The 23,423-nt window shown below is 38.7% G+C and overlaps 1 protein-coding gene across 1 annotated transcript in view; it reads right to left on the bottom strand.

Moving 5' to 3' along the window:
- Positions 1 to 5,454: 5,454 nt before the first annotated feature.
- The window catches only part of LOC131434109 (uncharacterized protein K02A2.6-like), a 31,093-nt gene continuing 13,124 nt past the window's right edge, over positions 5,455 to 23,423 (bottom strand). Inside the window, exon 3 of the mRNA XM_058600753.1 lies at positions 5,455 to 5,572. Coding sequence (XP_058456736.1) covers positions 5,455 to 5,572 — 118 coding nt within the window. The remainder of the gene's footprint in view (positions 5,573 to 23,423) is intronic.

The following is a 23,423-nucleotide window of genomic DNA, read 5'->3' as shown; positions in this document are numbered from 1 at the left end:
CTTGCAAGAAGCCAATTTAACGGTGCTACGAGCGAATCCCAACCGTCCGACGGATTCATTGGAGGTAGACGCCCACTTCTATCCTCTTGGTATGCTGCACTCGTGGAAGTGGTGCACCAAATGTGATAGAAACAACCCTCTTCATGATTTTAGTAACATCAAAACAATCTAAATCATTATTGTTGGTTTTCTCCGGTATTTTGAATGGCGTACGTTTATTACGTTACTTTATGTGACTTTCGATTGGAATTTAAGGCAGTAAATGGCCCTTAATTCTTATCGAAAGTCACATAACATAACGTAACGTAACAAACGTACGCCATTAATAGCAATAAAAACTTCGAATGTTTCGATGTTACTGAAGTCCTGAAGTTGTCGTTTCTATCACATAATCAGATCAGAGTTACCATATTCACAGATTTTTTGCCTATTTTGCACCCAGATTCTGTGTCACAGAACACAAATTTTATCAAAATTCACAGATTTCTACAGATTTTTTAGAATATTTCATGAAAATGGCAGATTTTCGAAACGTTTTTCACAGATTTTCACAGATTATGATCGAAAAATTGCAACACAGATGGTACACAGATTTTTCAAGTTGAAACACAGATTTTAAAATGACAACTCTGAATCAGATGAATATATGTCAATATTGTTTAATATTGTTGTCAAGAAAACTTCTACACAAAAAATACCATCAGAACTACAATGTGTCTGTTGATTTTACAATAAATAAATCAAAGGACAATCGGGCTACTTCTTCACCGGTCTCAAGCAACCCCTGTACTTCTGAGACCGTACCTAACAACAAATAAGCATCATCAACATCAACAAAACCATCATCTGCAATCAATGTACATACAACAAGGTATTTCTGCTCCAACTAACAATGAATCTGAATGGCATGTCATATAGCATTTAAGATTTATTTATTTATTTATTTATTTCGTCAAGCAAATGTAGATTACATATAAATTGTTTACAATGTTCACTTACATACTACGCATTATTTCTACGACAAAGCTGAGATTTTATTTGATTTTTTGACATAGTAAGGTCAAGATGTTCGTAGTAAAGTAAAGCAAGAGTTAATGGCTATGAGGACTCCACCTCCAGATTTTTTCTGACAAAGAGATAAATTTCGATCGTGCCGAAATACATTAAAGTTATTTCCAAATACTTCTTCGCTTCTGACACTTTCATCCCAGCTAGTTTCAGTTCCTAGAATTACTTCGAAAGAGGAGGCTATTAAATTTTGATGAATTTCTTTCATTTTGTGTGGGCTTTTCATGCGATTGAAATTTAGGCAATATACCAGAATTTCAGTCACATTTTGTTTATGAGGCGAAGAAGTTTTTGAGAATTTTGTTATACTTACATTACTAATTTCTGGGTCTATTACTTCGTCAAAGGGTTCGCGTATTTATTGTAAGCGACGGGTCCGCTCACTGGACAGGTAGTTTCGATATGAGTCGAGGTCTGCTACGGCTTCGTCCGGCTTAAGTCCATATTCTTGGTGAACTTCTGTGAAGATGCGCAGGAGATGTTCAGCAGATACTGAAAGTCCTTCGGAGACGAGCAGCATTTTTATACTAGTTGGAGTGTGTCCGTCGATGCACACGTTGGATGATTGGTTCTTCATGTATGCTATTAGATATAGTAGCACGATGTTGAAAATTTTTGGGTCGCGAAGTCTAGCTTTCAAGAACCGACCGTCGCCATTTGAAGACTGTTCAGTCAGTCGCACAATAGGTGGACGCATGGGGTCCAGTTCAAATTGACTGTCCTTCGTACTGTCGAACGAAATTGCGCCATTGCAGTTGACTCCGATTGATGATGGTTCGACGATGTTGTTTTCTGGGTGTTGGACTATAGATTTCTTGTTGCTGCCTTCAGCTGGGGTTTTCCGATAAGGGTTTATTGTTTCGCCCTTTTTGAAGTTTACAAATGTTGAGGTAATACTGCTATTTGTACTTCGTTGTCCAGAAAAATGAATACGTGCTGCTGCCAGTAATTCCTTATCCGAAGGTAAGGCATTTTGGATAACCGACGGTGAAGGTTGACTAATTTTATTGTTGTTGCAGGTGATGTTATGGGTATTATTTTTGGTTTTGTTACTGTTGCTCTTATAGTTTGTGTTGAAGTTGACGTTGTCATTTGTTTTACTCTGTTTCTCCTGAAGCCGACGATTGCGCTGTTTACGGTCGTATTTACTCCAATCACTTCCAGATTTTTTTAATTCCCGATGAAGCGCCAGCCATGCTCGTTGCAAGTTAATAGTGCAGCTACTGAACATCCGAGATGGGGATTCAATACATATAACGCCTGTCTTGCAAGCCAATTGTAATATAATTCTTAGCATCAGTACGATCATAGCACTGCAATGCTACATGATTCTGTACATTAATAAATGAAACAGAGTTGTCAAATTTCACGAAAGGAATTTAATACTACTTTTTTTTGGTTTACCCTTTTTTTTACCTTTTTTTTATAAATATAAAAAATAGGTATAGAATTCGCTCAAACTTTAGAAAAATTTTCCGATGCCCGGAGGGCCGATTGTCATACACCAATCGATTCAGATCGACGAACAGAGCAAATGTCCGTGTGTGTGTATGTGTGTGTGTCTGTATGTGTGTTGTCAACTAAGAGGTCGAGTTCTCAGAGATGGCTGGACCGATTTTGATCAAACTAGTCGCAAATGAAAGGTCTCCCCGTCACCCAGAACGCTATTGAATTGTTTTGAGATAGGATGTTTACTTTTTGAGTTATACGAAGTTTTATGTCAAAATTTTCAGTTTTTTGACAGTATCTGCCACACTTGACCTTGAAAACAGAATATGTCCAGACTTAGATTCCGCACGGTAATAGCTATCCAACAAGCCATAGATTATTAAAATCCGTCCACTTTCAACGGAGATATCGACATTTTTGGGTAAGCGACTTTTCCCCCTATTCCAGCAGTAGGAGTTTTGAGCGCTGTATGACAAAGCAATGCTTGGGAGCAACGTGAAACACGATTTTTTATATTGTTACGTACAATTGTTTCTAAGTACCAAACAGACTGTGCATACTTTTTCAAGAAATTTTGACTCGGTCCGATTTTAGCACGGTTCGTTTTTGGCAACATAATCGTTCTAATATGACATATGTAAACCAGATGATGGCAGCATTTTCGAGTTGAAAGCAATTCCATAATAATAGTAATTTAAACTTTTACAGCAATAAATGCTGGAAGAACATAACACTAATATACCATTCGAATCAGTTCGTCGAGATCAGCAAATGCGTGTGTGACAAATATTTTCACTCAATTTTCTCGGAAATAACTCAACCGTTTTCTACAAACTCAGATTCATATGAATAGTCGTACGCTCCTACACAAGGTTCCTGAATTACGTTTGGATCTGACTTCTGGTTTAGGAACTACAGTATGATATGTGAAACGAAATCTAAATAGTGTTACTCATTTTTCTCGTAGATGGCTGAACCGAACTTAGATTCAAATGAAATCTAGGAACCATAAAAGATTGAAATGAAAGGTCTTAAGATCCTATAAAATATCTCGCTTTTAGACAGATCCAACTTCCGGTTTATGAGATACAGGGTGATTAATATAAAAATGTCCATTTCGCACAAATTTATCAGGTTTATCGGGTTTGTAGATTTGGATAGTCGATAACCAAATATACTTATTTCAGTTTTAGTGGTATTCAGTTTTCGATGCGGATTTAATTCGCACTACGATTTCTCAAAGATGTCTACACTGATTTTCAAACAGTTTGAATCAAACTATACAGCTCTTGAGGTGGATTTAACTAACTTCCGCTACACCGATTTTAGAATTCCGGTTCCAGTATCGAATCGTTTTCTTAAAAAAGTCCAAATCAAATTTTAACTACAAACATTCAAATTAAAGGATTCATGGTCCTATACACAATTAATGAATTTTATCCGATTCTGAAAGGAATTAGGTTCAATCGATTATTACACGTTTATATTAAAATTCGATCCGATTTGCAGTTTCGGCATTACAGGGTAATGAGTGAATAGAACTTTAAATTGCCACTTGAATATAATTAAAATAATCTAATGCGAACTAAAACACCGAAGAATATTAATGCAAAAAAAACATGCAGATGATAAAAAAAGTATCATCTCTCTGCTAGGTGGATTAAGCACGTTTTATTTGCACTACATCACATTTAAGATAACAAATAATCAACAATAGTACGCCACAATACTTGGTTTGTGGCTTCCTCTCTCCATCCTCGATCACGCCCAATACTCATCAGATCATGTTCTACATGGTCCACCCATCTTGCCCGCTGCGCTCCCCGCCTTCTTGTTCCAAACAGATTTGTGGCAAACACCAGTTTAGCAGGGTTGTTGTCCGGAGTTCTTGCAACATGCCCTGCCCACCGCATTCTTCCGGCTTTCTGGATGCTGGGTTCGCCGTAGAGTGCAGCGAGCTCATGGTTCATTCTTCGCCACCACACGCCGTTCTCCTGCACACCACCGAAGATCGTCCTTAGCACGCGTCGCTCGAAAACACCAAGTGCTTGCAGCTCCTCCTCGAGCATGATCCATGCTTCGTGTCCGTAGAGGATCACCGGTTTTATGCGCGTTTTTTACACGGTACATTTCGTGCAAGGGTGAATCTTTTTTAAACGCTGATTCTTTTGGAGCCCGTAGCCCGACTTCCACTGATGATGCTGTCGTGCTTGGTTCCGTCTACTAACATGTATTTTGTTTTCAACGCATTCACCACCAGTCCAACTTTCTCTGCTTCGCGTTTCAGGCGTGTGTACAACTCTGTTCTCGTCCATAATGTCGATACTATCGTATGCCGCCTTGAAGTCAATGAACAGGTGATGCGTTGAGACCTGGTATTCACGGCATTTTTGGAGGATTTGCCGGACGGTGAAGATCTGGCCCGTTGTCGATCGGCCATCGATGAAGCCGGCTTAATAACTTCCCACAAACTCATTCGTTTTAGGTGATAGACGACGGAAGATGATCTGGGATAGCACTTTGTAGGCGGCAGTTCTCGCATTCCAAATGGTCACCATTGTTGTGAATGGGGAAAATTACCCCTTCCTTCCACTCCTCTGGTAGCTGTTCGGTTTCCCAGATCCTGACTTTTAATCGGTGCAAACACGTAGCCAACTTTTCTGGGACCATCTTGATTAGTTCAGCTGCGATGCCAACCTTACCAGCTGCTTTGTTGGTTTTGAGCTGGTGCATGGCATTCTTAACTTCCCTCAGTGTGGGAGCTGGATCATTACCGTCTTCTGCTGCATTGACGTAGTCGTTTCCTCCGTCATCTTGAACCCCCATGCCTACGTTCTCCGCACCGTTTAGGTGCTCATCGAAGTGCTGCTTCCACCTTTTAATCACCTCACGTCCATCCGTTAAGAGGCTCCCGTCCTTATCCTTGCACATTTCGGCTTACGGCACAGGGCCGTTGCGGGATTCGTTAAGCGTTGAGAATTTCCATGTTTCCTGAGAGCGGTACAGCAGTTCCATTTCCTCGCACTCCGCTTCTTCCAGTTTAACCATAATCAAGCTGTATTTAACAGCATGGTTTATAACTTGTACTATTCATTATACATTAAAACCGATTCATATGACAGATTTGAGCCCCATATTAAACAATTTCGACTATCACTCCTGAAACTTCTAGAACTGAGTGGTATTAAAGTATGTATGATATTATACTTCTAAACAGAAGTGAAAATATATGTTACTAACTCAGAAAAATTTCAAACTTAAATAACTTACTCGTGAGTTTCCAGAAATTCATTCCGTGTTATGTCGTCACCTATAATGCTGTCGAAATTGAAATTTTTATCACTCATGGCATTTTCATTCAGCTAATATGGAATACCAGTCTATCACACAACGAAAACAACCGTTCCAATAATCCAGATCTAGTAATAAGAATCCGAATGCGATTGTTGACAATATGTTACTGCTGTGAGTTAAAGACAATTGCTACTTCTGACCGATGTCCGAATGAGAGCACCTGCGATTGAGGTTTTATACCACGCAAAAGGTCAGCTTTCATTGCTGATGACTGCTCCTCTTGACGACTGTTGTTCAAACGAAAGAACGACCTGAGCGTTTCGATCTTTATAGCAGATTCGTTGTTATTGATGTTGGCGGGAGAATCCAGTTCTGTCTAACGCACTAGAAGAAATGAACGATTTTTGAACAAAGTTTACCTAGAGCATCGGGATTGGTATGGTCCTGACTACCTCAAAACCGTCGTCCGGGTGCGAAAAAGGCAAGCAAACGTGTTGAAAATTTAATCACAAATTCCTGATCATATTGCCGATAGCATTCTATAAAAAATCATGTTGGGTTAAGTACAACAAGAGATATTCACGATTAAGTTCTACCCGTTCTTGCACGGTGTAAATTCTGAAAAGGCACTCCATAGTAAAGTAAGTCGTATTCACGACAAAAAGTGCTGCACAGTCGCATCGAATGCTTGTTGAAGCATATGGAGATCAACTCCTATCAGAAGCAACATGCAACAGATGGCTCAAACGGTTCAGAAATAATGGTTTGGATGTGAAAAATGAAGAGAAGTGGGATCAGAAAGGTGCGGTGTATCATGAGCTTCTAAAATCTGATGAAACTGTTAACACTAATCACTACAGGCAACAAATGACCAATTTGAACCATGAATTGATCGAAAAACGTCCTGGGCTGGCGGTTCAAAGCATAGGGCGCTGGTATCACAAGACAGTTTTCGTATGTTCGAGTCCCGAACTCGTCCAGAACCTAAACATATCGACTTGGAATTATAGCAGGCGAAATAAGACACTACTCGCTCTTAACCAAAATTCAGACATGGTTTTATACATTGAAATCGATGCCCCAAAGTATTTTCAAACAGTAGGTGTCATACTATTACTTATTGAAACAAAATTGACTGAGATGTAAGTATGTAAGACCTTAGCACATTTCTACATATTTTTAAATGTTTAATTTATATCCTTGTAAAGTAAACAAAGATTAGTCGGTGTAGGTATTTTTTAGTTAACCTAAATCAATTTTGCTTGTATTATTATAAAGGGTGATTTTTTAAGAGCTTGAGAACTTTTTTAAACAATAAAACGCATAAAATTTGCAAAATCTCATCGGTTCTTTATTTTAAACGTTAGATTGGTACATGACATTTACTTTTTGAAGATAATTTCATTTAAATGTTGACCGCGGCTGCGTCTTAGGTGGTCCATTCGGAAAGTCCAATTTTGGGCAACTTTTTCGAGCATTTCGGCCGGAATAGCCCGAATTTCTTCGGAAATGTTGTCTTCCAAAGCTGGAATAGTTACTGGCTTATTTCTGTAGACTTTAGACTTGACGTAGCCCCACAAAAAATAGTCTAAAGGCGTCAAATCGCATGATCTTGGTGGCCAACTTACCGGTCCATTTCTTGAGATGAATTGTTCTCCGAAGTTTTCCCTCAAAATGGCCATAGAATCGCGAGCTGTGTGGCATGTAGCGCCATCTTGTTGAAACCACATGTCAACCAAGTTCAGTTCTTCCATTTTTGGCAACAAAAAGTTTGTTAGCATCGAACGATAGCGATCGCCATTCACTGTAACGTTGCGTCCAACAGCATCTTTGAAAAAATACGGTCCAATGATTCCACCAGCGTACAAACCACACCAAACAGTGCATTTTTCGAGATGCATGGGCAGTTCTTGAACGGCTTCTGGTTGCTCTTCACTCCAAATGCGGCAATTTTGCTTATTTACGTAGCCATTCAACCAGAAATGAGCCTCATCGCTGAACAAAATTTGTCGATAAAAAAGCGGATTTTCTGCCAACTTTTCTAGGGCCCATTCACTGAAAATTCGACGTTGTGGCAGATGAAATTATCTTCAAAAAGTAAATGTCATGTACCAATCTAACGTTTAAAATAAAGAACCGATGAGATTTTGCAAATTTTATGCGTTTTATTGTTTAAAAAAGTTCTCAAGCTCTTAAAAAATCACCCTTTACAATGGTTCTCATTAGAGTTTATTGTTTTTTACCTCTTCGCGATTCAATAAACACAAGAACTGAAACGAAAAATTAAGTCAAAATTAAGATGAAAAATTAAGTATTTCGATTGCTGTGCAACAAACTAGATTTTTTTTAGCTTTCTACTTTTATACAAATGAAATTGATACAAGGAAAAATCTTGAAAACCCAATGAAAAGATCTTTGAGTAAAACGAAATTAGTCCCGCAATCGTTTCCGGTCTTATTTGCAGTATTGAAATTGTTTTAACATCACCCTGAATATACCGGATACCGTTCAACCAGGTCATCGGCAGGATGTAATAAGTGCCTTTCCTAACTAAGCAATAATTCAGTGAGGCAAAGCAGTCTGCTTGGTAGGTTCACTTTTCTCCTGCTTGGAAAACCATGGCCGGACTCAATGGGCTGCATGGTATGCCATATTTGGAATTTATTCACGCTATCATTGATAAAGACTTATATCGTTGCAATCAGGAGTAGGGAAATGGTATGAGTGAAAAAATACCATTTAAGAATGAATGGAACAAATATTCCTCATTGTTAAAACTCAGGTCAAGTCGGCTTCCATAGTTACCTTGAGCGAATCTCCTGATATGTGGCTGGATTCCCTTTTTGAGCAAATACATTGTGTGGACGAGAAAATTTTAAACTATATTTCATTCTGCAACCGCAAAGCAATATAGAGTTTTCCACGTGCTTTCAACGCGTGGCTGGCCTTTGATGGAGGAGTGTGGCATGTGCGGTATGGCAACAGATGGAAGTAGCAAAAGGGCATCTAGCACAAAGTTCAGACGTAGACTGTAGAGTGATTCACAACTTGAACAAATTCGGTTATACGAGACTTTTCGTGTATTTTTTTGATTTTTCATGCACTCTTTATGTTTGAATATAATAAGTCGAATCAGAGAAAACGAAAATGTTCATCCCTCATAGTGACGTATACCTAGTTGAACAAAATAAAAAATATAAAAAAAAGTTTTCAAAAAAATTGGACCGAACGAACTCCACTATCCTAACTATAGTGGTTCGGTCAATAGCAGTAGTGGTGAAAACCTAATGAATCGTTTATATGCAACAGGCGTAGCACCCAGGTCATAAGCCATTTGGATTTCATTGCCAGTATTTTCTCATTTCTGGAAGCTTTTCAAGTGCAGTTTCGGAAATAGTCGAAGCACTCGGGCAGTGCTTCACCCTCCAACTTAGAACTTCACCTGGCAATTCGCTTTCCTCCTTCGATTTTTTTTCCCGAGGCGTTAAGAATCTGAAAATAGAACCTACTGGGAAGATGTTTTCCTTCCCTTTTGTCGAACACTGATCTTTGATATCCTCGCATCTTGGCTTGGTGTGCATCATTAAACCTTCGATATTACTTAGCCGCTTGGTATCCGGGGAAACTTGCAATAAATTATGAATTGGATTTCTTTCGTTGTAAGACGGAAAGAAGCGTGGCAAGAGAAAATATCAATTAATTTTCAGTTGGTCTTTTTTTTACAGACTGCCACAGACTTTTTATGCGGATAATTAAGTGGATTTCTTTCTTTGCGCTCTTCATCCGGTTTGAATTGCTGAGCGGTGGGTATTTCTTTGCAGGAATTGTTTTGAACAGTTTTAATAGCTTTTATTGATGCTTGATACATAATCTGCAATCTACGATGAGAGCTTTCCCTTGTATGAGAATAAGATCATAAATCTGACTAATAGCATCTTATCTGACTAATAAATGAGATCAAATATATTATTGCAAACCAATAAGATGGGATCATTGTTATTTTGAGCGCTATCATAAATTTTATTTTATTTGAGAATCGTGAATTTTATCTGGTGGTATATTCTGTTGACTTTTGAAACATTTGTTAAATACTATGATTTTCGTAATTCCAATAAAGATTGCATTCTAATTTTCTTCGACTAACCTGGAAAATAAAGTTTTCTATTACCCGATATCGTATGTACCCGAGGTTGTGACGGCCAAATTATTCTCAAATGAAACTAACATTCATTTTGTAATTTTCCTAAAGAGTTTCATGTAGAGTAGATAAGTGCACCAGGAGTTCAATACGAACTGCTAATGTACTGATAAGTTGAAGACGAAATGCCAATAAAAATAAGACATTTCTTAGAATTCTATTTTGTAATCAAACTGCTTTTGCATTAAGAAACAAACGTATTGCATAAAGAAATAAAAGTATTTATGAATGCAATAAAGAAATTATCTCAAAATTACATGTAACATTAGAAATAGTGTCTCAACTGGTCAGAATGTTACCGTTGGTTCCTGGTCAACTTATTTATGTATTAGGGTACACTGCGTTAGATGAATGATGTGCTAGGCATTATTTCCAATTTTCAAAACTTTGAAAGATACTTCTACATTTTACGCAACAAAAATGAAGCCTATAATAAGCATCAATTATACAATAACAAAGCAATTATATTACACTATTTTTGGAAACAGAAATATTGTTTTTTATTTAATAGTATAATTTATAATGCACACTGCTTAAACTCTAAGATGCCGAGAGGTTCTTCAAATTTTAATTAATGAATTACTTAACACTAGGATGATTTCATTAAGTTATGTCGCATTGGGGTCGCAGTGATCGAATCTGGCAGATACTGCCTTCAACTGTCGATCGATAGTGGTCGTTGAGTTGAATATTACATGAGAGTCATCCAGATGATGTTGGTATGATCGATTTTGGTCGCATTCCTCGGATCGTATGGGTTCGCGGAGAACACGCCTGGGTTACAGAGACCCGGTGACTGGCAACAGAAAGATCGTGTTAGTTCCGATAAAGATGAAGGACAGATTATAGGGTGGGAGAAACAAGTAATTCTAGAAGCTCCGACCTGGCGTCGCGATACTCTACGCATGACCATTCGCGACTTACGTTCATCCGCCTGAACCAGGGTTTCATCGATACCCTTGGGATAATGGAATGTAGCTATCGTTCCAGAGTTTGCCATTGCTCCATGAAGTTTGGCCACTTTCGAGAGTTTTTTGACGAAAGATACTGTAAAATTCGTTGAAGCGAATTGGTCTTTCATAATTATCACCTTCTAATGCACACACCTTTGCCAACGAGTTTGCCTTTTCGTTGCCCGGAATGAAACATTGCGATGGGATCCAGCCTAAGGATATAAAATAAGAATGCTCATATGGAACTCTCAAATGTTCCCTTTTTTCCTAGGAAATATGGGGGGTGCTTTTCTGGATTCATCACCTGAAGAGCTTCAATTGAACTTAAATTGTCCGTGAAATGAAGTAATGGTCTTTGGACAAGATATAAATGATCTCGAGGGTGTACTGAATAGAAGCTAATTCTGCGACGTAAACTGAAGCCGGATCACTGAGTTTGTATGAAGCTGTGATATTCTGATTGAAAAACTTATGTATATTGCCTATGAAATAAAAGTATTTATGAAAAAAAACTTGACACCCATTTGATGTCAATCAACCCATGAGGCAAGTGATCGAGGTTGTCTTGTAATGGTCCTTGGAGATCGGCAGCTTTAAATCCTATAATGGACGAAACACTGTCGACGGCAAGTTGTCTTAGCGTGCTAAATGTTTTGATACATGCAACGATATCATTTACCTTAAAATGTATAAAAGGAGGCCTAAGCATGAGCCCTGAGGAAGACCCATGTAACTGAATCATATTGTCGAGAAATGCGTGTATTTCTCAGACAATAGATTGAATAAAAAGTTGTTCAAAACTGGCAAATGACCATACTGATGCAGCTTCTTTGAGAGAATATTTATAGAAGCGTCTTTTGGTAGAGTTAGGCAAACTTTTCTATAAGTTGAATTTGATTCTATCTAACTGCGGGGATTTATTGTTGCACGACAAGAGCGCAAGAGAGAACTCTTCTGTAGAAAACGGCGTTTCGTTTGTATTCGATGCTGTGACGCGAGAGATCTTCTATTCCGGAACAGAATCGGACGTATTCTTGTAGCGAAATCGAATATCTAGCGGTTTGAAAATTACTCGTTTTCGTTCGTTGTGTTTAGGTTGCGCATCTACGATATAGAATTTGTGTAGTATTTCCAATCAATATTTCGTGTGTATATATATATCATATGAAACATTGAGTGTCTCCGGTGGTCTTTATCTAGAGGCGATTGAAATAACGATAGGTAGATGATCGCTACCGTGAAAATCAGGGATCACCTCCCATGCGAAATCCAACCGAAGTGACGTCAAGAATCCGTGATCTCGGTGGATAAATTAGCCATCGAAGGATACGATCACTGAAAGAAGGGGTTGTTTAGATGTAGGTTTTAAAGCCATTAAGACACTTCTAAGAGGATCAGAAATATTGAAGGTGGAAAATAGCCTGTCTACATCAGATAATGTTGTGAGCCCAGCACCTGGCTGGTTCTCTGTCGGATTTTCAGAATTGAGTTTTCCTACACCAGGAATTTTTTGCTTCGGAGCTTTGTGTCGACTTCCTCTGAATACAATTTTTGAAGATTCATCGGAAGACAACTTCGAACCCTTACTAGAGAGCTAGGATGATAGGATTATTTATTATTTCTTCTCTTCCTACAGATGTTCGTTGACTGTTTAGGAGTGGTGTCACTCTTGAGCATGTCAGAAAAGGAACACTGTTCCTGCAGTGAACGCTTCATTCTATCTCCGCGCAATTTGTACGCGGGATATGCCATTGGGCTATGCGGACCTTCAAGTAGTATTTTCAATCAAAACATTAATTATTTTCGATGGTCTTAATCCGTCTCGTTAGTTGACATGCAGGTATAGATGTTCGGTGACTGTTTCGATTTTATTTGGTTCCAACTTCCGGTTATAGAATTGCAGGGTAATTGGTGTAAAAAATCCAATATCAAATAACACCGGTCGTACTTCCATGTTTTATGATGTATAGGAAATTTTTGCAGTCGGTAAATTATAATGAAGCATATTATATATTGCAGGTTCAAATGTATTCCCTATATGTAGTATGAATTTCATATATAAAAGTAACACGAGCGCTTGAATTAAACCAAAGTCATTGTCTCTACAATCAATATTCAGGAAAGAATGTTTTTGCCTTTTCCATACAAAAATGTTATGCAATCAATTAAAAAAGTTGACTAGTAGAAATTGGCCCTGAACATTCATGCAAAAAATATGGCAAAGCAAAACAACTTCAAAAAAATCTAAACTTGCCTCAAAACTACTCCAATTGGTGGTCATTGTCAGTAGACGGCCAAAAAACTAATTTCAGCTTTCCTGGTTCTCGATATTCGATTTATGATCCGATATTGTAGTCATATACTCAAAAATGGATCTCACTCACTTTTCTCGAACCGATTTCGATTATATCGGTTCCCGGATTCCGGTCTCGGAAGTTCATTTTTGTTTTTCAAAAATCAAAGAAAATTGTTTGAAGAATACCACACATTTATGTATGAACATATTAGAGAGGCATCACGCTTTGATTGCGTAAGTCATCCTTAAGAAAACGAAATGGGTTCACAATTATATGCACTTCCGGCACCAGAACTCGAGAACCGGTATAATCAAAGTCGGTTCGTACGGCCACCAACTAACATGACATACAAATTCTTCTCAAAAAGTGAGTGAGATCTATTTTGGTATATATGACCACTATTTCCGGTACTTCTGGAACCGGATACCGGGAGCCAGGATAGCCGGAATCGGTTTGTTTAGTTGTCTACTGATACTGACTTTCGATTTGTGTAGTTTTGAGACCAGTTTAGAAAATTTTTTACGTTTTTTGTTTCGCCGGTTTGAGTGACGGTGTACAATATTGAACACACTTTACCCTATAATTCCGAAATCGGAAGTCGGATCCGGATGAAATTCAGGAATTCCGTATGGGACCACGAGACCTTTCATTTGAATCTAAGTTTGTCAAAATCGGTTCAGCCATCTTCGAGAAAACCTATTGAGATTATTTGACACATACGCACACACACACACACACACACACACACACACACACACACAGGCATTGCTCAGCTCGATGAACTGAGTCGAATGGTATATGACACTTGGCCCTCTGGGCCAATTTTCACTAGTCGGTTTTTCAAGTGATTGCATAACCTTTCTATATGAGAAAGGCAAAAATGAAAAAAAGAAATGATTAAAAAATATTTGCCAATTTAGCTTGAATAACGTACGCAGAAGTAACAGGAGCGCAGACTACCGCTATGCCAATTCAAACGCTCCATTCAATCACTGCGGCTACTGTGTGTTCGAGACATGCTGACAATGATGCGCTCCTGTTAATTTTATTAATCAATTTCATACTAAATAGCATTTTATTGGGTTTAATCTAAATTTTACGGTGTAATCAGCCAGCTGGAAGTAAACTAGCCTTAGCATCGAAATATCAAGGAGTAAGTGAAAAAGCCGTGCGAAATGCAATCAGGAAGTTCGGTGAGGATAACACCTTTGAGGATAAACCGAAAACTGGTCGAAAAAAAGTCTTGCTAACCCTCAGTTGGATAAACGTATACGGAAGGTATTCGAGCAAAAGAAGGAGGTTTCAGTTCCGCAATTTGTACCTGCGGAAAGATTTCGAAACCCTTCATCACTGCTGCTTCAATGAACAGCGAAATATACATCAAGGAATGTTTACAAAAACGACTTCTACCCATGATTCGAAGCCACAAGGATCCTGTTATCTTCTGGCCAGATCTTGTCTCTTGCCACTACTCGAAATCAACGGTAGAATGGTATACTACCAAAAATGTCATTTTCGTCCCAAAAGACATGAATCCACCAAATTGCCACAACTTCGACCAATTGAGGAATTTTGGGCATTACGAAGGCACATCTCGGCAGCCAAACCATTCAACAGTTCGAAAATGATAGGAAAAAGTGTCAAAACTTGTCGCCAAGAAGTCTGTACGGAATTTAATGAGGAACGTTCGCAAGAAGGTGCGCCAGCTAGTCTACAATGGCTAAGTAGCAAATTTTGAGAATAATACTCTGTTGTTGTAGTCTAATATGATCAGTATATCGAATAAATTTGAATATCTAACACTTGTGAATTATTTACAGCGAAATCAAAGTGCGTCCATACTTTCTGGGACAGTCTTTAACTGTCGGCCCTGTTAGGGAAGCCTTGGACTTTTTGCTTTATTATTTTGACATTTTGATCATTAAGTATCTTAAATATATAATCATTTAGGTTCAGAAATATTTTCAAGCAGTAAGTGTAATGATATAAAAAAATTTTTAAGCTGCACATATTTATAATCACACAACTAGTCAAATTTTCAATTTTTCGCAACCCTATATAGAAAACGAAAACGAAATCCTGAGTCCGAACTATGAAAATGATATTGAAACGTCTTCCTTGGTTTAGTTCGAATGAGTTGTACAGACTCGCAATTACAGAAACATTAGATGCTGTAAAACATAATTCGCTTGCATTTTCCAACAAAAATCGATGCAATCCTTTTTGGAATCAATTCGGTATTTATAAAACTAGTTAGTTTTCACGTTTTCCTTTCACTACCCATATAACATGCAGGTCTATAATTTTTCTCACAACAATGTTTTTTTTCAAAACTAATCCCGTTGTGTGAAGAATGTTACTTATTAGTCTTTGTCATACCATGATAAATTTTAGGAGTACTTCTAGCTGCAAATGCCAGCACGAGAAGAGCCTCGTAATGAAGTAACATCATTATACTTTCAAAAGTGCTCAAAATTTGCTTATGTCAAGAGTTGGTAGTCGACAATCATGTTTGTACCACCAACAGCGAAAGAGCGAGAAGATGTTCGCTTAATGCCCAAAATGTCATTCTGAACTGTGCTGAACAGAGTCAATGTAGCCATCAACGTGTGAATGTCCCACGATACAGTTGTTCGTGGTTCAAGCGTGGCCACCGATTGATAGATGGAAGCACGGGGGATTGAAAAATTTCCAATTATTATTCAGTTTCTACATTATGGAAGACATATGTTTTCGATAACGTTTCGGACTTGCCGCTGTCGGCAGAAAGCACACAAACCATAATGTGCATGTGTGGTTAGGCATCAGCCTCAAATGAACCGTGTAGGTTGCACGATTCTTGCCAATACCTGTTGCATTCACCGTCATATCATCACCATCATCAGAGCACTAGCCGTACAGTATTCCGTAGGACTGGATGGAGTGCACTCGCATTGGACAGGGTTGGTATGATACCGAAAATATTTAATATTCCGGCTGGCAAACATGGTAGTCCCTTCTATACGCCTCGATTGAGTTACTCGAGAGCGGGTTTCAGTTTCTGTTTTCTAGGTACCAGAGAAAGATGGCAAAAAAGCGATTTCAAAATCTGCTACTACCGAAAACGAGGATGAAATCTATACAGACTCCTGATTGTTTCGGCACACGACAAAATTCGACACAATGAACGCGTATAAAACACAATCTTTTTTTAAAACAGGCAATTGGGTTTTTCTGTGTATGGATACTAATTATGTAATCGAAGAAATTGATCACTGTTAAATTATCGAGCCTAAACCAGAATTGACTTAATTTTAACGTGCACAGCTGAATCAACTTGATGCGTCCCATCCGATTTCCGAATCGATTGAGCGAGGATGCAGGATATATTTGTTTTGAGCGTGTTCTTTCCCTGTGGCAAATCTAGTTCAACCATAGTCACTGACTAGCTTATCAGAGGGGGATCGGCAGCAGTCTATTTTATGTGAAGCAGATGAAAAATATATTAAGTTTAAAAACTGGTGAAAATATTGAGCTCTATACATTATCCTTTCGAATACGTGTATTGGAAGACGGGGGATAGGATAGCCCGTTGGTTCCGTGTCTCGTTGAGTATAACATTGGAAAAAAACAGTTCGACAAGAGTTGGTATAAAATATTCGATGAACTGCAACAACCAACGGATATATGTGCGCCTAGCGAATTCTACTTGTTGAAAGCTTGTGTCAGGTATTTTTTTTCATTTCTCCGTGCTGTTTTCTAGTCGGGCGAATCTGTTTGCCTGTCTGATAGAAGCTAAACAAATTACGGAAATAATCAAATAACTGTTATGTCGTTGCAATTTGTTGAAAACTTGTTCGTCGGGTATGAAATGAGTATCTTTAATAGACTTCCATCATGGTAACAGCTAAAGGGCTTTTTTGAGCGGAATGAAGGAAACAATGTTGCATTTTGGACAGAAGAGTGATTCAAGATATGATTTTTGTTGTAGGAATAATGAATCGAATAATTTGAGGAAAACGTGGGTTGGACTAAACTTTATGTGTCTCAAGTATCTTGAGATGAGAAAAACGGCAAGTTTGGATTGTTTTCTCTAAACTGTTATAGATAACTCCTTTTAGTTTTGTATCTAGAAAGTTGACCTCGCATCCTAAGGAAATAATTAAATCCAATGAATAGTCGATAAAACACATATTGTATATAGTATTTGTATTGAAATATATAACAAGCTGTGTTTGTTATGTTTATTGCATATTCAAATCATTTATGGAAACTATAGTATGGTCCATGTAATAGTTTTTTTTATTTAGAATATTTCGATTACGGATGCTTCAGCCTTTGTAGTTATTTCAGATTAGAAAAACTACCTCATCCTACATGCTGGTTTAGAAATCGAGCTCAGGTAGGCTGTATCAAAGAGAAATGTCCCATTGTCCCCAAAAATAATACTCATTTGTAAAACAGTACTATGTTATTGTAACAATAGTCTCATCAGTAGATTCGTCATGTTATTTTGCCGATTACATGATTTGCAATCGATGATTTGTTATAAAACCGAATACAATGTCTTCGCCTCGGCTTTAAGAAGGAATCCTGCAGAAAAAAATAGTTCAAAAATTTTACAAACAGTTGCTATAGCGACGCGAAAACTCGAAACGAATGCACCTATTTTCATCTTACCCTTACTAGGGATGTCCGATACCGAGTCGATACTTTGAGGTATCGATACTTTTTTTCAAGAATCGAGTATTTTTGGTATCGATATAGCATCAGAGCGATACTGTTAGTATCGATACTTTTGGTGATTTTTTTGAGGTTAGGATTTTCATGCATTAGTATTTGCTCAGATTTTTTGAGGTTATGATTTTCATGCATTATTATTTGCTCAGTATGCTCTGACATTTCATCATGAATAGACTTACTAACGAGCAACGCTTGCAAATCAGTGAATGGGCCCTAGAAAAGTTGGCAGAAAATCCGCTTTTTTATCGACAATTTTTGTTTAGCGATGAGGCTCATTTCTGGTTGAATGGCTACGTAAATAAGCAAAATTGCCGCATTTGGAGTGAAGAGCAACCAGAAGCCGTTCAAGAACTGCCCATGCATCCCGAAAAATGCACTGTTTGGTGTGGTTTGTACGCTGGTGGAATCATTGGACCGTATTTTTTCAAAGATGCTGTTGGACGCAACGTTACAGTGAATGGCGATCGCTATCGTTCGATGCTAACAAACTTTTTGTTGCCAAAAATGGAAGAACTGAACTTGGTTGACATGTGGTTTCAACAAGATGGCGCTACATGCCACACAGCTCGCGATTCTATGGCCATTTTGAGGGAAAACTTCGGAGAACAATTCATCTCAAGAAATGGACCGGTAAGTTGGCCACCAAGATCATGCGATTTGACGCCTTTAGACTATTTTTTGTGGGGCTACGTCAAGTCTAAAGTCTACAGAAATAAGCCAGTAACTATTCCAGCTTTGGAAGACAACATTTCCGAAGAAATTCGGGCTATTCCGGCCGAAATGCTCGAAAAAGTTGCCCAAAATTGGACTTTCCGAATGGACCACCTAAGACGCAGCCGCGGTCAACATTTAAATGAAATTATCTTCAAAAAGTAAATGTCATGTACCAATCTAACGTTTAAAATAAAGAACCGATGAGATTTTGCAAATTTTATGCGTTTTATTGTTTAAAAAAGTTCTCAAGCTCTTAAAAAATCACCCTGTAGTATCGCAACGGATTAAAGTCAATTCCCATTACGACGTAATTTTTTTGTTTCAATTACAGAGGCTTTAACCTTAAGGTCATTCGCCTCTTCGGGCCAGAAAAACTTTCTAAGACTATGTTCAGGGTTGGGAATCGAACCCAGGTGGGCTGCGTGAAAGGCATCGACTAACCCATCCCGCTATGCCTGTCCCCAATTGAACTTTTTTTTTCTTCGGATTTGACGAAGCGCCAGACTCGTGCATGGATTGGTATGACGTAGACTAGCCGTTGTTGAAATTTGATCTCGACAATCTCGCTTCTTGCACTGAAAGAAAGCGAACTGAGCGAAAACCATCAACAAACCAGGCACATAAAGGCCATACTCTCAGAGGATTTCAATTTCAATATTTCACACTCATTGCACTCTCTCTCTCAGTGCGCCTGTGGGACGAGACGAGATTGTCGAGTACGAATTTCAACGAGCGCTAGTCCACGTCATACCAATACATGCGCGAGCCTGGTGCTTCCGTTCCGTCCGTCCCTGGTCCCGTGGTAATAATAATAGTAGTTCAATTTAAACAACAAAATTAGCACTAATGATCAAAAAAAAAAGAATATGTGCTTTTGCACAAACCAACGAAACTCCTAAATGTTCAATAGGAATTTGCTTTTAGTGTAGTATCCGTGTATCGACATAAAGGTTATGATATGAATTTTTTTGAGAAAATAAGTGAAATGTGAAATGTGAATTTGAGCTTGAGCTTGAGCGACCACCCCTGGTTGCTACTCCGTTACTGCTCGGGATTAGCTGAAATTGTACAGGGAGTTTCTAGATGATCCGACCTGGGACTGGTAAATCATCCTTCAATGTACATCTTCTGGTAACCCCAGAATTCATTGATCAGTACCGGCGCCGGCCAGGCCCGAACGTATGGGAAGGGATGTTAGTCCAACACTTGTTGTTACTAGAGGCCGTATATACTACTGCGCACTCCACAAGTGTCACGGGAGAAAGATATTTGTTAGTAAAAATTTCAGTATTGGTATCATTCGCGCGCGACTCAGTATGTTCCGATTTCATGATGCTCGGATGCATCACTAAACTCACTGACTTTCCGAGTGCACGTTTCAACAATATCCTATATTAAAGTCCCGGAAAGTCTTGATTCACAGCCCTTATTCGAGGAAACTGAAGAAAAATTTGCAATACTATCGCGTAAAGAATAAAAACTTTCCTATTTTTTATAAATGAAATTACGTGATACAAAATAAACGAGTGAATAGGATTTAGACAAAATAGTTGATTTATTGCATTGTTTATTTGGAGCAGCCCGGTGGAGTTAGTTTATGTCAAACTTGCTCTCCAACAGGCATAAAACCTCCTCTTCTTTAGCATCAACAGATTACAATCATCCAAATGGTACATTCTAAACAGTTCTTATAAAATCATTTTAAATCACCAAATAAAGGTCAACAGATTTCACGCGCGTCTTGATTCTGTATTATTTCCGCTATATTATTTTAATTATTTATTAAAATTATTAATTGATTACATTGGTAGATCTGGGCAGCCGGCTACCGAGAAAAATATTAATTTATTGTTTGAAATATTAATATCAAGTGTTTTTTTTACTGTGTATTCAATATACCGATATATGTTATCTCTGTTATTAACTTTGTAATATCAACGGATTTGCGCAATAGTTGACTTTTATCATTCAATTTATAATCCTGAAAGACCATCAATGACATGGAAGAAGACAACATGCCAAATAAAACTTTTCTCCGAAGCTAGACGGAAATTGATAGGTTGAATGAATAGATAATTTAGTAAAATAGAGTAATCAGAAGTGAAACATTGAAAATATCTGATAACTGAAAGGAAAAAGAAACTCCTGCAATTGTCGCCTTTTACGACATGGAAGCAGGAACCCAGTGGATCTATTCTTGGTTCATTTTTTTCCGCCGGATTCCACACGGCATGAAATGTGAAATGTGAATTTGAAGTGGACCAAAAGTCACGAAAGGCGAGGTGCAATCTATGTGGCAAGAAATATGCGTATACTAGTTTCACAACAAATTTATGGAAAAACCTGCTGCTGCTCAAGTATCAATTGATACTTACAGGTATCGATACTTTATTGCCTTTTGATACCATATATCGATACCCAAAATTTTGGTATCTCGATACCCTAGGTATCGATACTTTACCTTCCGAGTACCATCCCTAACCCTTACAGTTAATCTATCGAACAGAGACAGCAGTTCTTACTCTAACTAATTTTGATAAATTTCCAAATATATGGAAATATGCATCTAATTGATTTGACATTTTTGGGTTATGAAGTCGTTAATTGGACTTTATCCACTTTATAATTCACTCAAATATTTAAAGAATCGAGTTCATAATATAGGGTAGACCGGGGTTAATCCGGACACTTTTTGGAAATTAATGAAAACATCCTTTACAACTAGGTTTTTACTCGAGTTATCTCTACCTTTGTGTAACTTCAACATTCAGCTAAAGCAAAGTCTTGGCATTTCATTCTTTTTGTGGAATTTGACCATTCAGTTTCAAAAGACTTCGTAGCCGATTCTTAACAGACAGAATCATTGCATGGATCCTATTGACACCAAGATTCCTTTCCTTATACGCGCCTGGTAACCGAGCCAGTAAATATAATACGATGATCAAATCCAGTCCAGCAAACTGTAACGCGAGTGGTACATAACAACCGGCATCAAGGACCAAAAATATGAATGTCTCCGAAGCGGTGACACTTTGTTTTGGGTGGATCTGGCATCGTGCCGTTACGTAGAACCGGTAATGGAGTCGTATGAAGGCAACGTTGTTGTTTTCATACCAAAGGAAGCCAAACCACAAAACTATTCAGAACTTTGTTCAATAGAAAAATTCTCCTCCTTCTATCAAGTTCTATCAAGTTCTGCACAATTTCCTCTCTGCAGAACCCCAGTTTATTTTGAATGCTAACAACTGTCTATCGCATCTTTTCTAGGATCCGCTTAACGATGGCCTAGAATGTTAACAATTGTGTATCTCATCTTCACGACCATCCGCTTAACGATGGCCCAATATATTCTTATGTCGTTTTACATTGATTCCACTCGCTCTGTGCCAGTGTTTTGCCTGACAGCCGATCAATGAAACGGTTTTGTAGAGTTTGGTTTGCACGCTTGCTGCTTGGAAAAGAAAACGGGTGCAACATAGTTGCCCGCGAATTGTCCCGAAAGTGCATTTTTTTCGTGCGGTGCAAATCAATGAAACACAGTGCACCAAATTTTATTACCCGACTGTACTTACCTTACCTTACCTAACAGCTATAGGCCTGGGGTGTCCTTTGCTGTATCAAGCATACGTCTCCACATAACTCGGTCCATGGCTGCTCGTCGCCTGCCACTCAGGGCACGGATGCTTCTGAGATCACCCTTCACTTGATCGATCCACCTTGCTCGCTGCGCTCGTCTTCCTCTTGTACCAGTCGAATTAGATTCAAGAACCATTTTCACTGGGTTGTTGTCCAACATCCTTATGACATGCCCAGCCCATCGTAGACGTCCGATTTCAGCTGTCCGTACGATAGGTGGTTCTCATAGCAGCTGTTGCAATTCGTGATTCATACGCCGTCTCCACGTTCCGTCTTCCATCTGCACTCCGCCATAGATGGTCCTCAGTACCTTTCTTTCGAAAACACTGAGGGCGCGTTGGTCCTCTGCCAACATAGTCCACGTCTCCATAGAGAACAACCGGTCTAATGAGCGTTTTGTAGATGGTCAATTTCGTGCGTTGGAGTACTTTACTCGATCAAAGGGTTTTTCTTAGTCCAAAGTACGCACGATTCCCTTCCAAAATAAGTCTATGAATTTCTCTGCTGTTGTCATTATCAGCGGTCACCAGTGAGCCCAAATATACGAACTCGTCAACCACCTCGATATCGTCACCGTCTATCAATATTCGTGGTGGGAGGCGTAGTGTTTCTTCTCTAGAGCCTCTTCCTCTCATGTCTTTTGTTTTTGACGCATTTATGGCCAGTCCGATACGCCTAGCTTCAGCTTTCAGTCCGATGTAGGTTTCCGTCATCTTCTCAAGGTTACGTGTCACAATATCAATATCGTCAGCGAAGCCAAAAAGTTGTACGGACTTTTGGAAGATCGTGCCACTCGTGTCGATCCTTGCTCTTCGAATCACACCTTCCAGGGCATTATTGAACAAGATACAAGAAAGTCCATCAGCTTGACGTAGCCCTCTCCGAGATTCGCAGGGACTCGAGAGCGTCCCAGACGTAGCACATCACTCTATCCATCGTTGCTTTGAGCAATAGCGTCAGTTTATCCGGGAAACCGTATTCGTGCATTATCTGCCATAGCTGTTCTCGATCGATTGTGTCGTATGCCGCTTTGAAGTCAATGAATAGGTGATGCGTGGGTACGTTGTACTCACGACACTTCTGGAGTATTAT

The sequence above is a fragment of the Malaya genurostris genome, chromosome 3, assembly GCF_030247185.1.
Source record: "Malaya genurostris strain Urasoe2022 chromosome 3, Malgen_1.1, whole genome shotgun sequence".
NCBI classification, from domain to species: domain Eukaryota; kingdom Metazoa; phylum Arthropoda; class Insecta; order Diptera; family Culicidae; genus Malaya; species Malaya genurostris.
The sequence above is the reverse complement of the archived record's forward strand: the minus strand, read 5'-3'. Positions and strand labels throughout refer to the sequence as shown.